A 16,599-nucleotide genomic window follows, 5' to 3' on the forward strand; every position below is an offset into this window, starting at 1 on the left:
AAGAAGTCCTTCCTCATGTTCAGGTGGAACTTCCTGTGCATCAGTTTTTGCCTATTGCCTCTTGTCCTATAGCTCAGCATTGCTGAGCAGAGTCTGGATCCATCCTCTTGGCTCTTCTTTAGATACTTAAAGACACTGATGAGGTCCCATCTCGGTCATCTCTTCTCGTGGCTGAGCAGGCCCAGCTCCCTCAGCCTTTCCTTGTAAGAGAGATGCTCCAGTCCCGCATTCATCCTCGTTCTCCATTAGACCCACTCCAGGAGCTCCGTGTCTCTCTTGTCCTGAGGAGGCCAGACCTGGACACAGCAGCAGGATCACCTCCCCCGACCTGCTGGCACTGCTCTTCCATCCTAATCCACCCCAAGACACCAATGCCCTTCTTGGCCACAAGGGCACTGCTGGCTCAGGGGCACCTTGTTGTCCACCAGGACCCCCAGGTCCTTCTCCACAGAGCTCCTTCCCTCAGCCTGTGCTGGTGCAAGGGGAAGAACCTCCATTTGCCTTTGTTGAATTTCAGACAGTTCCTCTCTGCCCATCTCTGTAACCCATCGAGGTCCTTCTGAAGGGCTGCACAGCACTCTGGGCTATCGGCCACAGTATCACTCCTCTCATGTGTGATGGTTTATAACACACACACAAGGTAGAGGAGACAGATGTAGTCCCTTCACGGTATTTCAGAACAGGAAGGGCTCCAGATCATCCTGTTCTTCCCTTCCTTCATGACATCTATTAACTCGTGCATAGGAAAAAGATCATTTCCATCTAGCGGTGCAAATCAAATGTCAGACTCTTTAGTGTATTATCAGACCATCCAACAGCCTGGCCCTGCAAAGACTTAGCTTTAATCTTTTTGGACTGCTAGTATCCACTTTACTCCAATCAAAGAAGAAGAGAAGCACATGCATGAGCTTTAGCAAGGCTGCGAAATGTGGGACTAAGAGCTACTGCTTTTGCTTTGGCAAATGCACAAACCACAATACAAAGCACACAAGGAAAAAAGCACACATCTTTTAGCAATCCCCCTGCCCCAGTTTTCCACCCTCCTCACACCACAACAGAAATGCTCTTCCAAGGGCAGAACTCTGACAATTGGTGGGAAAATTCAGGCAAACTGCTCTATCCACTTCTGCAGGAGTCATTTTGGCATGCTTTAAATGCCAGGCAGTATTTAAGGATTTGCTTGGACATGTGCATATATGCATCTTATTCACCTTAACAAAAGGAAACTCCACATACTTTGCTACAGAACCTCACCAAATACTTTAAACGGAAGCTTCTGGATTTTCATGTATTTATTCTGTATAAAGTACCTGGCTACTTTTTCAAACTAGGATTACATCTCACGCATTTGTTTTTCAAAATCAATGCATTTGAAAGATTTGTTTAACTAACTGAGCATGTCCTGTCTCAGAGCATTTCTTTTTCTTGTGCTGTCATAGCCATTTCCCATCTAAGTCTCTGTTACTTGGGTGGTCAGCATTTTGGACAAGGGAAGTCTATCACACTTTTGTCCTCTTAAAGAAGAAGGCTTGTGTCCCTACAGTTTCTTATGTAGCAACCACACTGCAGAGCAGAAGGAAAAGCCCCCTCCCAAGATTCATTTTGGTAATGAGCACACAACGGTGTCATCTCAGTTCCCAGCACCTCAAGGGGTATGTCCCTGCTCTCTGCAATCAGGAAAGGAAGACTGCAAAAACTCACAGTACGAGCACACGGCACCTGTGAGGCACTCAAGGGTGTGACACAGCTGCACATTTGCAACTGCTCATGCTCACATTCCTCTTCAACAGAAGAAAGACTTCCCGGCCACTTATGGAGTGAAAGGAAAACAAATATAGAAGTGACAAATCCCATTAGCATTTTTCAGCAAGCTTTGTGCCCCTCCTTTTTTAAAAATAAATAAAATGGAGTTCTTACTTAATTTCCAGATTATGAAGTACTATTAAAAGCAGTTCAGGCCCAATTACAACCCTTGAAACAACACTGAAATGCACTACAATATTCTTTTATTTAGTTTACAGAAGAGTCTATCAGTACAGGTTGCAGAAAGAAAATGTTTAGTGCTATTTACAATTTGTTTTAAAACTCTGCTCTATACAAATTTAATTCTGATCAGTATGAACAATATTTTTGTAAATCTACTGCATATAAAGCATTTCATCAAAGCAGTAACAATGAATAAAAGAACCTGTTTACATTTGAATGATGCCAATCATTCGGAAAAACAATTACACAGAACATCTGTAAGAGTTGTGGACACTTAAGTACAGAACACAATGTCAACCTGTGACTCAGTTTTTTAAAGGCTAAAGCTATTTATATGGAATATTGTTCTATTATACTACACGCCAATCTATATTTAACTTCTATAGTTATGTATTTTATAAGATTTTTATTAAATATATTCTACACATATTTGTAATTTCACCCAGGAAGAATTCCTCCCCAGTGAAAAAATATAAAATCTTTTATATTTTTTAATTTTTATTTATTTTTATTTTTACAGGTTTAGATGAAACTAGCTCATGCTTTAGTGCTGTGCAAATTTCTTTAGCATATCAACATTTAAATTATTGATATGAAATAAAAGAATGGCATCCTTTTCAATTATGTATGCCTTTAAAAATCAGCTTCTGATTTTAATACCATTGCAAGCACTAATACCAAATGCAGATTACGTAAAGAAACAAAACTAGTACTATGGCAGAAGTTTTTCTTTTTGCTTTTTAAATTCTAGTAATTTTTTGAAATCTCTAATGAGTAAGCATGACACTGAAGTCTAAGGTACAGATGAGAAAATGACTGAAAAACACCAATTGCCAATATTCAAATACATAAAACTGATTAGTAAATGATGTTTTCTAACATTTATGCACAATAATAAAAGCCTATGAACTACAGGAAACTACCCCTCCCATATTAAGGCTAGGAAATGCACTCTCTGCACTTGTTTGTGCTGTCTGAATGAGCACTCAACTAACACACGATTGGAGTGCACACAGTAACAAAAAAATCAGTTTCATCAGCCCTCTACAGAGTGCTTTCAAATTACAGGCACATAGTATTTTTTCTTTGTTGCAGTGAAAAGATATAGAGTTAGACTTGGTTTAGTTAGTATTCTGTGCCAGTTTGGCCACCGAGGTTGACTTAGGTAGAATTGACTTAACAGTTTTTCCTTTGATTTGGCCGTGAGATTTGTTTTACTTATTAATATACTATTTTCCAGTGTTGCATTATACATTGTGGGTTATTACACTCGATGTCTGAAATATTGTTAGAGATTGTTGAGGAGAAATATACTGTCAACCATATTTAGTGCAAATTGCATCTAGAAAGCTTGTCTGGTTAGATCCGTTTAATGCAGATTTTTGTGGTAGCAAAAAGATTCCTGCTATGGAAAAAAACACAAACTTTTCTGGAGACTGAATTCTTTCAAAAAGTGATGTACTGTAAGATTATTCAACAAACAAAAAGGAGAAATTGAAAAAAATAAACAACTAAAATGTTCATAGATCTTTCACTTTTTTTTTTTTTAAAGACTAATGAGACAGTGTTCGTGTATTATTTCAGTTCCATGGATTTACAGACAGGCTCTTCCTACAGGTGGTTGAAGCAAGGTAGGGCCTCTTCTATTCCAGCAGCATGAAAGACAAAGACTATATTACATCACACTTAGCAGGTAAAGCTAACAGGGTTTACAGGATTACACAGCAATTGCTTTCTCCAGTTTTTTCACGGTTCCTTTGACCTGTAAAGAAGAGGGAAAATTTACTTACATTCCATTTCTAAAGCAATGAGGCTGTTCTATGTGAGAGTATGCTTAATACAAGTCTGTTCTTAATTATTTCCAGTAAAAAAACAAGAGCTTTTAAGGTCTGAGTAAATTTCTGCACTATATAAAAATGCTAAACCAGAAGGTTAATTTCTTAGTTTTCTACAAACCTGTACAAAAGCATTCCATTAACTTCTTCACAAAAGAGCACAAGGACTTGACTTTTCTCTACTGTGAAATACTCAAAGAGCCTGTAAGAGACCTGACCACTTGGCCATGTACTCGAATAAGAAACTCCTCTAGTGCCCAGCCTACCTTGAGAGTTTGGTTCTGGCAGTGTCTCTCTAGCCACCAAATGCATCACTGTTGTTTTGCCAAAAGGAAGTTTTAATGCTGCAAAAGGAAAAAGGGAGAGTTATTAACACATTATATCAGCCTTTTTTTTCTCCAAAATACCCAGTTGAAACTAACTATAATTGGATTAACACCTATTCAAAAGTTCATACTGTTAGTTTGAACTGCTTACTGGTTGAAGTTTGGTAAATCAGGGACTCAGGGCATGACAATAGCCACTTAGAACATTATTTTCTTAAAGACATGATACTCCTGTTAGGAAGCTTAGCTTTCCTCTTTTGAGTAAAAGAGGGACGTGGGCATTCATGCCAAGACTCAGGTGTTAAGCACTCTTTAATGATAAGGACACAAAAAACTTGCTAATGCAGCCACCAAATCGTTATTCCTGAGATATCAAAACACTGAGCCTCTACGGCAAAACAGATTTTCCTAAAACATATTTTGATCCATAACACAGATTTCTTGAAATACAAAATGTCTGCATCTTGCCTTTTAATACTAATCTGTAACATCAGCTGCATGTGAAAAATACCAAATTTAAAGTAGTAGTTCTCACAATGCTGCCTTTGTGAGCTTTAGCAACAATTTTTTTTTAAATGATGCTTTTCACAATTCATTCTGCTTGTGTCTGAAACTAAAATGATAATTTCTTCATTCCAATTTAAGTATACGAATACACTGCATACTTAGAGTATCTTCCTTGATTGTTTTTCTGAGAAATAAGAGGTCTTCTGGCAAAGTTCTGTCCTTCCCACTTTATAGTGGAAAAAAAAGTCAGTGATAGATTTAACAAGAATTTAATCCTTAATACACAAATAATTCTGACTTGAGTAGACTTTGTCCTATCAAACTCAAGTTACAGCTTTTATTTTCACATACAGTGAAATGACATTTTAAGTGAATAAATGACTAAGGAATAGGCAATAAACCTGAAGGCAAATGAAGCAAAAAATGCCTCTCTGTTTTAATCCCTACAGCATAAAGATTCACCAATAAAAAGCCTCACTACAACACCACTATTAAATCATGTTCGTTGCTACATATTTATTGAAACAAATGCAAATTATTATTAAAACACAGGTTCAAACACAGGTGTAAGAACACAAAGTGATACAGAACTCCACAAGATTCTTTGAAGCAGCTGTACTTTGGGAAAAGCCATCTCTATGGAAAGGCAAATCTGAAAGTTGCTTAGTTTATTTGAAGCACTGCCTGTGCCTGCAACTAGAAGCTATTGATAAGTTGAAATCTGACAAAGATGATGCATTTTGGGTACTTGAAACCATGATACAACTGAAAACTCTGACTGTTAATATGCTTTTTGCAAACTCCATGGAAAACTATTGTCTTCAGAACATAAGCTCTCAAATTACAAAATAATCACCTTAGGAACATCTTTCATAATATCAACACAATTCAGGAGACTTGATTAGTGAGTTGTGGAGATTAACTATTTACAGTAATCAAGAAGTACTGTGCTAATATTTATATTAACTAATTTCAGTTAGTAGTTTGCATAGTTTACACAAGTTCTTGCTAGAAATTTCCAGCTTCTTGCTTGGAGCACCATGACAGCAACTGAGCAGCCTAACCTATCCTCACTAATCCTTTCTTGCTCTTCTCTTTGTGCTCTCACCCCTTTCTCTCAGTTTACCCAATTTGTATTTAATTCCTTTCTCAACTGTTCAATTCCATTGTTGCTGTTGTTGTTGTTGTCAATTCTATCATCAGAACTTACTTTTCACCCCCTTTTGGAAAGTGGATGGCACATGGTGGGTTAAACTTCCCTTCACCAGTAAATAAGGAAGCAAATGCTGCTGATTACCATTATCTACCAAGAAATGGAGAACTGTTGATTATGTATTACTTCCCTAATTAATATTATTTGAAATGCAAACTGCAGAACAAATATTTAGCTAAAGGATTAAATTTCCTGTTGGAAGCTGAACAACGGACTCTGCCTTGCTAGCCAGCTCCCCAGCCCTCTGCACAGGCAGCACACAACAAAGCAGTGTGGCTCAAGCACTGCAGGCAGGAGCAGTGCAGCTTTACAGAGGTGTCTGTTCCACACTGCTCCCAGTGCCATTAGCTCTGCTGTTCCTCTAGTGACAGGTCATTCAGAGGAGGTATCACAAAGGATGATTTATTGAAAATAAAGTTTTTCACTCAAGAGCACTTTTTCCTAACAATTTCTCTTCTTTGAGGCATCTTAGTTTATAGGAGTCTCAAATTCATAACAGAATTTACACAGACCTGTAAGGTGAAAGTGAACAAAAACGGGCCCCAGTTAAAAAGAAAAACACCATACTGCTTCCTTAGAAACTTTTGTTTCACTGGATGATAAAGAGATTTTCACGTGGTCCAAATTCCAGTCAATATTTCCTAATCATCTAAAGCAAATATAACACTAAGTGCTATAACTCAGTCAAAGATAACTGCAGCTAGAAAAGCTTAATAAAAATTAAGCCAAGTTAAAAAACATAATATAAATATTGTTTAATAAACTCCCCTCTTCACCTTCCTTTTAAAGGTAACTAGTTCACTTAAGGTTACCTCTAATGAACAACACAAACTGAAGTCTTTTCTTACAAGAGGCTGTTTCATGAATTACTGCTCCACTTTCAGCTGTGTAATCTTATTCCTGATAACTTCATTAGTGCTGAAGTTAAGCCAATGTTTTAGGGATTCTTTTTCTTAAAACAATACAGCAACGAGAATATTTTTGAAAAAACACTAATATACATGTAAGATCCTTGGGGTAAAAACATGATGATTAAATCTCAATGCATGAGTGATTAAGAATGAAATAAAATGCCCTGAACCCAAGTAAGGGTTCAAAATTCATAGACATAAGTTAATGCACGAGTCAGCAGCATGCAGCTTTTATTTTTCAGCTTAACTCATTAAATAATATATTAAATATATTGAACAAATATTCAACATTTTCTCAGATTTAGACAAATGTCACTAAAGGGAAAAAATACTGGTGGTAAAGAGCAACACTCAGTAAAGTGTAAAGTAAATAAATGGCAAAGTAAATCCCAGTTAGCTATCCTTGCCTGGAAATGTAGGGTAAGACTAGCATCTTTAATTGCAGAGATGATCCAAGACTTAACATTTGTCTTTCAACTCTATTCCAACTGCTACTAGCTGCACTCACTGTCACCTGGTAAAAATACAAATTAAAGAGTCAATAAAAATTTCAGAGTTCTTCCAGCTGATCTGAAAATGATCTTGTTTGTATATATAGAAGCATTAAAAATTTATATATGTGGAGAGTAAATCTATAAGTACATCACTAGGCAACACTGGGAATGGTAGAAAGTGAATCAATAGCTATATCATCCCAGTCAATTCTTCACGGAAAATCACCATAAGCCATCCAGAAAATTATTTTCAGATTTCTCTTAACTTCAAAAACAATTCATTGGTGATTTTGTATTATATTATACTCTCCTTTCTGTACTCCATTCAGGTACCAAACCATAAATAATTTGAACATACAAAGTAGGAGCATTAATTTGTTTTTAAGCTGGCACAGAATGGAGAGTCTCATATTGTTTAGACAGTGATACAGCTGATATTCCCACTGGCAAATGCTACCTACAAAAGGAGAGATGACTTAACAAATGTGTGTCATACCTCTATGAAGGGTTCCCACCAAAATGCGTAATCGTGGGGAAACACTTGCCACGAGGGGGCACAGTTGAATTGCATTTCCTTAGCAAACGAAGTGAAGCCATTTACTGTTGTTTTCGCATAACTATGCAATTGTATCCCTGGGAGAGCACTGGACAGCAAGAATGCTTCCCCTCATTCTCATTCACAGGGTGTCTCCCTGCGTTGCACGAGGATTTAAAGTATTGTTTGACCAATTATCATAAAGTTTATCAGGCATTTTAGAATACTTCAGACATTTATTAAGCAGCTTGTACTACAAATGCAGTGTAAGAGAGGTGGAACAAAATATTCCATTTAGAAAAACAACAAATAAAAGCAGCACTACAGTTTCTTTGTGTGAGAGGAGACTTGACTTAGCAGGTGGGACCTCACAAAGTTTAACAGCTTGTGGTAACAAGATGGAAAAATATGCAATAAAGTACAATGTCACTCTATGCACAAGAACAGCAGTATAAAGCAGGCCATCCTGTGATCTTGAACAGTAAAGTAGTATTCACTGAACTGTAAATAAAGATCCCCTTTTGCCTAACTGTAACATGTATAATGAAAATTATTTTCATACCTCCTAATGTCACGTTGCCATGAAGAAACCTCCCTTGATAAATAAGCCGCAAGATATTTGGACTGCTGACTTGTTCTTCTTCCCAATCTGAAGAGAGAGAGAGAGAGAGAGAGAGAGAGAATTTCCACAGTTACATTGTAACAAAAACATCTTTTGTTACTTCTCTCACCTTTACCCAGGAAGAAAATCGGGAAAGAACTCTTTTGCATAAAACACTAAAGACAGAACACAGGCTGAAGGCACAGGAAGATAATTCAAGGCCAGCACTCCTGAAGTCTATTCTTGAATCTATTCTTTGACCCTGGGCATTGAAACACGTAATTTTATGTCTGCAAGTATAAATATTACTGATGTCACAGACTGCAGGATATATTCAGCACATACATAAGTCCTAAAGAAAACATTTCATACATGCAAATTGCTTCCTGAATCTTGATATCCAGGCCATTCTGAAGTTTCCCAAGCCATACTCCCTGTCACCAGCTAATTGACTCACTGGAGCCGTTCTCCAGCAACGGGAAGCTGCCACACGCAGAGCGAGCGTGCATGTGATGGGTCACTTGAAACAGGACTCTGAGATCACAGCACTGAAAAAAAGCTCCGGAGGCAGCTCAGCGCCGTTCGATGACAGCCAGATCCAACCAGTTCCATGTCTGGAGGGGGCAGTGACCTGAGCAGCCCCCGACCGCCACCACAGAGCCCAAACATAGGCTCACTCAGAGCACACTCCCACCAATACATTTTAAGGAGCTTCTCCAAAGCCCATCTGTTTTTATGTGTGTTTTTATGTGTTTCAATGTTTTTATGTGGCAAACAGTGGTTCAAAAAAAAGCAAGCTTGCATTTTCCTATAATGCTTAAGCTATCATAAATAAATGATAAGCTTAAATGGTCTTTCCTACTCTTTTCCCATTCCCTGTCACAATGTGAAGAACAAATAAATATGCACTTTGCTTTCAGAACAAGTATCATAAAGCCTTGAAATGTTGAATTTAAATGGTCTCTCTGGGAATACAGTGTCTTCTGTTTCTTAGATGACCAGATATCTGGCTGCAGTTGCTCACAAACATTCTCTCTTTCTGTTTTTGCAGTGTTTATATAGCAAAATCAATATTAAGCAAGGGATCAGGACAAGCCACAGAAACCAACCTGCTCACTAGGAACACACAATTAACATACAGGCAATAGCAACTGGCACCACAAAAGGAGAAGAACTGAAAAGGGTAGAAGGGGAAGCATTTAAAACAAAAGCCACAGCTGCAGAGTGTACAGAGAGGCATCTGGTGCAAAAAGCAAGCAGGCAGAGACTGGACAGCAGGAGCCATCTCAGCCCCAGATCACGGTGGGAGCAAGGCTGGTTCAGTAGAATGTGCAACACTCCCAGGTGCTCCCATGTGCCTGGTTTATAAGATTAGATCAAATTAGGCAACCAAAGCTATTTGAATTTCAAGTATTTCCACTTAGGGTCTGATTCAATTGTCTTGCAATTCAAGGACATGCCCGTTCTGCTGTGCTGTGAAGTGGGCTGCATCAAGGCTGAATTATCACACTGCTACCATAACAGTTTTGTTTTGGATTTTTTACTCTGTACAGTCTGAACTCCACTATACTGTGGCTGTAAAGAGAAATTCAGCCAGTTGACAGTGCCCATAATGATGTAAAACCACAACCAAAAGAAGACAGACTAGATTTTGGCACAGGTATTTTCTCACTGTTAAGCTGCCAAGTTACCCATCCTTTTAATTTCTGCTTCTTGGCTAGAAGTCTGAAACATTTCTTTCTGACATGAATTCAAATTTTAATTTCCACCGATAAACTAAACGAGCCAAGTACTCACTGAATCTTTTTTTTTTTTTTAAGTTCAGATAATTGCTGTACAAGAAAGAAGTTAATATTATTTAGCAGAAAATGGGGAGGAGAAGAAGAGAACAGGTAACCTATCTAGATGATATACATTAAAATAAATTTGGTATTTTCTACTGCAAGCCGAGACATCCTTAATTAACAACTGTATTGCCAAAAGAGATGGGGTGAGGTTTGCCTTAATCCTGCCAGCATGTGACAGAGGGTTTTTTCCTCACAAGATCATGACAAGTCAAAATGGTGGTAAAAACAATTGTAACATCTCTGTTTCAAGACAATTTTAGTCCTCATCAAGATTTCTCAGTCCTGTGGCAAAGAGGAGCACTCTCAGTCTGAAAACAGCTAATGGGCTAATGTTTGCAAAAATCTAGATGCTGTTCTGAAGTGATTTTTTCTTTTAAATTGAGACTATTCTTCTTTGCAAAAGCAATTAAATATTCATCAAAATTTAGAGTACTCCCTCAGGACAGCAGATATTTGAACTGAGATTTCCCTGTCTGGTTCTACTTTTTTTTAAAGAAGAGACTTTAAGGTCTGGGTTTCTTCCCAACTCTAAACTCAGAATCTGCAAGTTTCAAACACTTCACAAGACTGTGAACATGACATCACATGTTCACAGGCATAGACTTGAGTAAGGAAAAAAAATCCAGTTCTGCCTCTACCAATTCAGATAAATCTACACAAAGAATATTTGGTTATGACAACTCTGTTGTACATTATGTACATATGTACATTAAAATATGTACAGCACAGAAGCTATGTTAACCTATTTTTTAAAGTGTTTTACATCTGTAACTACAGAGGACTTAAAAACTCCTCCTTCATTACATATTTTACTAAATACATAATACTGCATCCCAGCAAATCAAACAGCAAACTGAACTTTTTTCCTGACCTAAAAGACCAGTTTAAGGCCTAAAATACCGATTATCACCATTAACTTTTTGGCATAAACTATTATCCACCATATGTCTTTGACAAAGGCACCACAGAATCAGATAGTGCAATGTTTTAGCTTGTCTAAATAGTAGTCTTTTAAACATCAAAACAGTAACCCAAATGAAGTCCTGTACCAAAAGAAGCATTTTCTTTCATCATATGTAATGCTACGTCTGGGTTTTGGCTATTTTCCCATGAAAAATAGTCGGGGAGAACAGAAGCACTTTGTTTTGGGGGGCTATTCACATATGTGAATACACATCTGAAGTTCTCAAGTCCACTTTCCAAAGCCAGTATTCCTGTATGACACCAAGTATATTTACACAAACAACATCCAGTCTTCCAATGTCTCTTAAAATGAGCTTTTATATTCGTTTTCTTCCTGGAGAAATAGCAGTATTACAGATCTTTTCCAAGATAACGCAGTAAGGAAAAAATACTTCAGACTCAATTTCACTAATGCATTCCTGTGACTTCCCATGTTTTCTTTTAGCTGTTCTCATGTAAGAGATTTTACATCGCTGACATTTCCTCACACTTAGTAGATCCTCTAAATTGATCGATAAAGAAAAGTGTCTAAAGATAGGGGGAAAGAAGTATTTCAATTTGGGGAAGCAAATTTTAGAAATAAAGTAGGAAACAGTCCTGACATCGAAAAATCTGTCCAACTGAAGGAACTGTGAAAAGAAGGCAGGACACCTGTATTTCTACATAAATCTTTGTCCAGATAGTGAATAAACATACTTAATTTGAATGTTGAGCAAGAGATCAGTTTACTGACACTTCAGTCTGAATAGGCAGGGAATCTCCTTGCTCACCAGTTGAAAAGCCAAAGCCATGCTGCTACTCACCCATTGGCCAGTTGTCATACACATGTTTTGCAATATCTGCAGCAGAGTCATTCGGTGAAAACAGGAACTCTTTCGTTTTCCCGCTTACCAAGATGAGGCGCAAATTTATCTGGTAAAAAAACCCCAAAACATCAGTATTAGGAAAGTTTACAGAGACAAATTATTAATTTTTTACAGCTACTAAAACCTGTTGTTGGTTTTGGAAGACTCATCCAAATTATTTGAGAAAACAGTTTAACATGTTAACATATGTTAAAAAGAGAGTCAAAGAGGTCAATAAAATGTTGTTCACATATCCATAATCTAGGAAGATTAAATTCTAATAGCTGGTATTTTTTATTATAAACACCAGAAGTTTCTGTTACTGATTGAATCAACTGTGCCAGTAAAAAATAGCTCTCAATAAGGTAGAAACATATTCTAGCAATGACACATAAGCAACATAGCTCCTGAATGAAGAGGAAAAATATAAACCTGAAAAATTAAATTAGAGAGAATTAAAATATCAAAATTTGCACCTGAATACCCTATGAGCCTAAATAAAAGCCCTAGAATGCTCCCTCCTGATCTCAGCCAGTGCATCTCCTACAAAATGCCTGAGAGTCAGACAGCATCCTTCCTTGCTCCCAGCTGCCACAAAGCTGCCTTCCTGAATCCCTCTGCCAGTCTTATGAATACAAAACTTTGTCCCACAACTGTCTTTCACCACAAGCAAAGTGAGGTCCACAGGCAACTAAGTAATAACATCACACCGTAATTTTTCTTTCCTTAATTTCCTCCATATAACCACCAGCACCTTCAGCCATAATTTTCCTCTCTTTTATTTGCAAACTACTGAATAGAATTTCTTTTCCATATAACATTAAAATAACACATATAAAGAGCTCACTATGACATTATTTACAATGCAAAAGAGATTAAATTTTGGCTCCTCAAGCGACTGTTAGCAAGGTCACAAAATGTATTTGGTAGCACTTAGCAATGCCCATGGCAAGCAGGAGTCTAGCTGCTGTTGTACTTTGACCTGCAAGCCCACATTTCATCAAGTTTCAGTGAGACTTTAGCAGACTAACTGCTTGGATACTTTTTTCCAAGTCACACTCTCAAGCTGTGGCTCTCACTTTAGGTAAGTTGCAACAAAACTTTCTTTGTTGGAATCCAGCAAACTGTTTTCTACATCAAATATCAACAGTAAAATTTACAGCAAAGTCCAAGTTTTCTAGACTTCTTGAAAAAGATCTCAGTGCATCACATCTTCTGAACATAAGAGCTCTGCCTCAGCTGCCTACTCTCCACTTATTTCAGAAGCTCTTTAGATAGATCATCTATTCCCTCCTGAATGCTTTGGCTTGGATTCATCCTACCTATCTTTAAGCACCTAATGGAGATATCCAAATTACAATCTCTACCATCCAGCACACTGCAAGGTCAATGAAGGAAATGACCCCTCCTAAAAGCAATTCAGTGTCTATTTCAAAGTGTAGCAAGTATAAAAAGAGTGAGCATAAAAGGCTACGTTCTCCTCCCTGTCCTCCCACTAACAACCTTTGGAAAAATTACAAAAAATACAAGTTCTCCCATTAGCCCAGGAAAGCAAATGGTAGCTGTCTCTGAGAAAGCACCACAGCCACTCCAGGAGCATCACTGCATACCATGAAATGACAAAAAACTTAAAAGAGAGAAACTGAGGGAATGCTGTCTAGTCGAAGATAATTCTTCATAAAATTCAGAATACATTTGGCTATACACAATATTGTTTTCTTTGGAATTTCCATTATGATTAAGGAATTATTTTCAAACTTCACCAACCTTTAGCACAAAAAGCAGATCAAGTTCTACTGTTCTTGTTTACTCCAAAAACCTGACTACTGTGATAAAACTACAACTTCAATAAGTTGGACTATATTCAGGTGTTGTTTTGCTTATATTGTCTTGCAGTTTCAATATTTCGCCCCCCTTTACAGTCTCCACCTGTGTATGTATAGACAACACACATACACAGCTTCTTTAGCTGGACTAGCCCAGATAAGCTCCTCAAGCTTTCTCTAGTGAGACACCTATTCCTTCTTTCATCCTAGGAGTCTGTCTCTGCACAATTTTTTCTATTTCCTCCTCAAAAAAATGACAATTTCTGAAGCATACTACATGATGTCTAACCAGATGCTTGTAGAACACCACCAGTAATTTCCTCTGTCTACTGGAAACATCTGTGACTGTGTCCCAAGAGTACATATGCCTTCTTCATAACTGCACCACGCTGTTGGCTCAGTTACTTTGCACCCTTTTCCACTTTGATCCTTTCAATTATTCAGCCTCCAAGCTTTTATTTTGGCTGTATCACCCTAAAGCACATGGCTACAAATTTCATCCCACTCCTATTACTCCATCCCTCAGAGAGAAAGGAGGCTAGGTGTAAAGAAGTATTCTGCATCACAAAGATGTTTCCAATTTACCCCATGTCTGGGCACTGGACCTAAGAAATCCCCCTAAATTCTTCTTCCTCTCTATATTACAAGCACTTTTCAAACTTCATATCATCAATGAATTCTAGCAGCAAGACATCTTTACACTTACCTTTGTCATCAAATGAATTAGGACACATCAAAATTGATCTGACAGTTGTTTCATAATGAATTTAATAACAAGAGCTCTCTGAGCTGCCTCCCCCCCTCTCATCCAGGTCCTTTATATGAGGCTCACAGACATATAGTTTCTCTAATACTTTTTAATTCATTCTGTTTAACCAACGGTTTGCAAAACAGCACCACATCAGTTACTAAGTACATATTCAGATGACACTATAAAAATATGCATGTAGAAAGTAAGTTCTTTTCATCAGTTTGCCAGCTTTTGGAAGTGGGGTGTACTGCATTTGATTCCACTCTCCCTATACCCCATTATTTTTAATTATTTTTAAAGCATTAATGCACCTTTTTAAAATACCAGCATACTGCAAAAAATTTAGGAAGTTCAGACCACATCACAGACTGTTACTTGTGCTTGGAATGGGCTGCCTGTTAAAAGAACAAACAAACCAACCCCAAATTTTCAACACCAGGGCCTACCTTAGCTTCTTCACCAGCAGCCCTTCAGCCTCTCACTCCAAATCCCCATATCCATTTCCCATACTGCAACTGGCTCATGAGACACCCCCCTTAGCTTGCTCCCTCTGGCTAAGCAGTTCCCAAACTCTGAATTTATGTAGTTTATCTAAGGATTTATTTTGCTTCATCTGTGTGTAATTTAGCTGTGATGGGGGTTACCTGGTTTTAAGACCACAGCACTTTCCTAAGCAGTAGACATAACACCAAACCATCCACTCCCTAGAACTACCTAGTTTGGATCCTACAAGGAGATGACTAAAAAAAACCCCAAAAGATTAGCCCTGCTCAGCACTTAAAAGTATTATTATGCCTCTGCATTAACATAGAAGTTATTCTTCTTCTGCCACAACATTAGGAAGACACATTTCTTTTTGTTCTCACTACTGAGTTTTGAGATCACCAGGCACACTAAAGTTAATACAGAAAGGAGATTATTATCACTAAAAAATAACCAAAACTAACTTGGCTTCCTGGAAATTTTCATTAAGTCATACCTCTACAGTTAATACACCCCAAAAAATCAATACAAGCAATATGGAGAAGACGGGGGGGAGAAAGAATGAAAAATGTGAGATCCTTCTTTCCCTCTACCTCCCCAAGATGGATAAGGTTCTTGATGCTGAAAAGCATTTCTTAGTACTATGAAATATAAAAGGCACATCGAGATAAGACAATAATTTTACAGGGTATATTACAAAGTATGTGTAAAACACAGAATAAATATTTTCATTTAAAAAATCATCACATATCAGTGGAAGCCCAAAACGAATTTTTTAATCAGTCAAGCAGATGTTACATGAACTGCAAAGATATAGCTGTTTTAATGAAAGGTTTGAGCATTTACTTATTTATAGCATAGCATGCCACTGACACATTTAGTCTGCATGATTCTCTCTCTCTCTCTCTCTCTCTCTCTCTCTCTCTCTCTCTCTCTCTATATATATATATATATATATATATATATGTTTATGTTTCTTAATCTTGGCTTGAAGGAATCTTAGTCTTGAGTTGTGTATCACACTACTCCAAAGGGTTTGAAGCAAATAATCCTAAAACTTGCCTCTAAATCCAATCTCATTTCCCTCAAGAATACTGGTAAATGTAACAGCTTGCAACTGCAGTACTAATTCATCTTGCAAACAAACTATAGGGGATCTGAAAAAAATATTTCTGGCAAAATTCCAGAAACCTCAGAACTAGAAGAAAAAGAAAAGACAAATGCATATGTGTATACACAATTACTCAAAGTGAAGAAAAAAGTCTTGGTTAGGTAGAGGAATTTTGACACAAAAGCATCAAGTTTTCATTTTTCAAGTTAAGAAAGGATTCTTAGCAATCTTAGCTGTCCTATTTCCTACATTAAAAGCTGCCAAGGAGGTTGTATCTATGTTCCTTGTATGCTTAAAGCCCTTGCACCTACCTATTATTGTCAAGTGTCTTGGTCACAAAAAACTTTTGCAATTTTCATAGCCCT

The 16,599-nt window shown here is 37.5% G+C and overlaps 1 protein-coding gene across 2 annotated transcripts in view; it reads right to left on the reverse strand.

Moving 5' to 3' along the window:
• Positions 1–1,989: 1,989 nt before the first annotated feature.
• Positions 1,990–16,599, reverse strand: part of UBL3 (ubiquitin like 3) — a 55,580-nt gene continuing 40,970 nt past the window's right edge. For both annotated transcript variants that reach the window (XM_038132607.1, XM_038132617.1), the window contains exons 2-5: positions 12,022–12,130; positions 8,370–8,456; positions 4,088–4,165; positions 1,990–3,748 (exon numbers count right to left, since the gene is read on the reverse strand). In XM_038132607.1, the coding sequence (XP_037988535.1) occupies positions 3,696–3,748; positions 4,088–4,165; positions 8,370–8,456; positions 12,022–12,130 (327 nt within the window). In that variant the 3' untranslated portion in view covers positions 1,990–3,695. The remainder of the gene's footprint in view (positions 3,749–4,087; positions 4,166–8,369; positions 8,457–12,021; positions 12,131–16,599) is intronic.

The sequence above is a fragment of the Motacilla alba genome, chromosome 1 (assembly GCF_015832195.1).
Source record: "Motacilla alba alba isolate MOTALB_02 chromosome 1, Motacilla_alba_V1.0_pri, whole genome shotgun sequence".
In the NCBI taxonomy this organism is placed as follows: domain Eukaryota; kingdom Metazoa; phylum Chordata; class Aves; order Passeriformes; family Motacillidae; genus Motacilla; species Motacilla alba.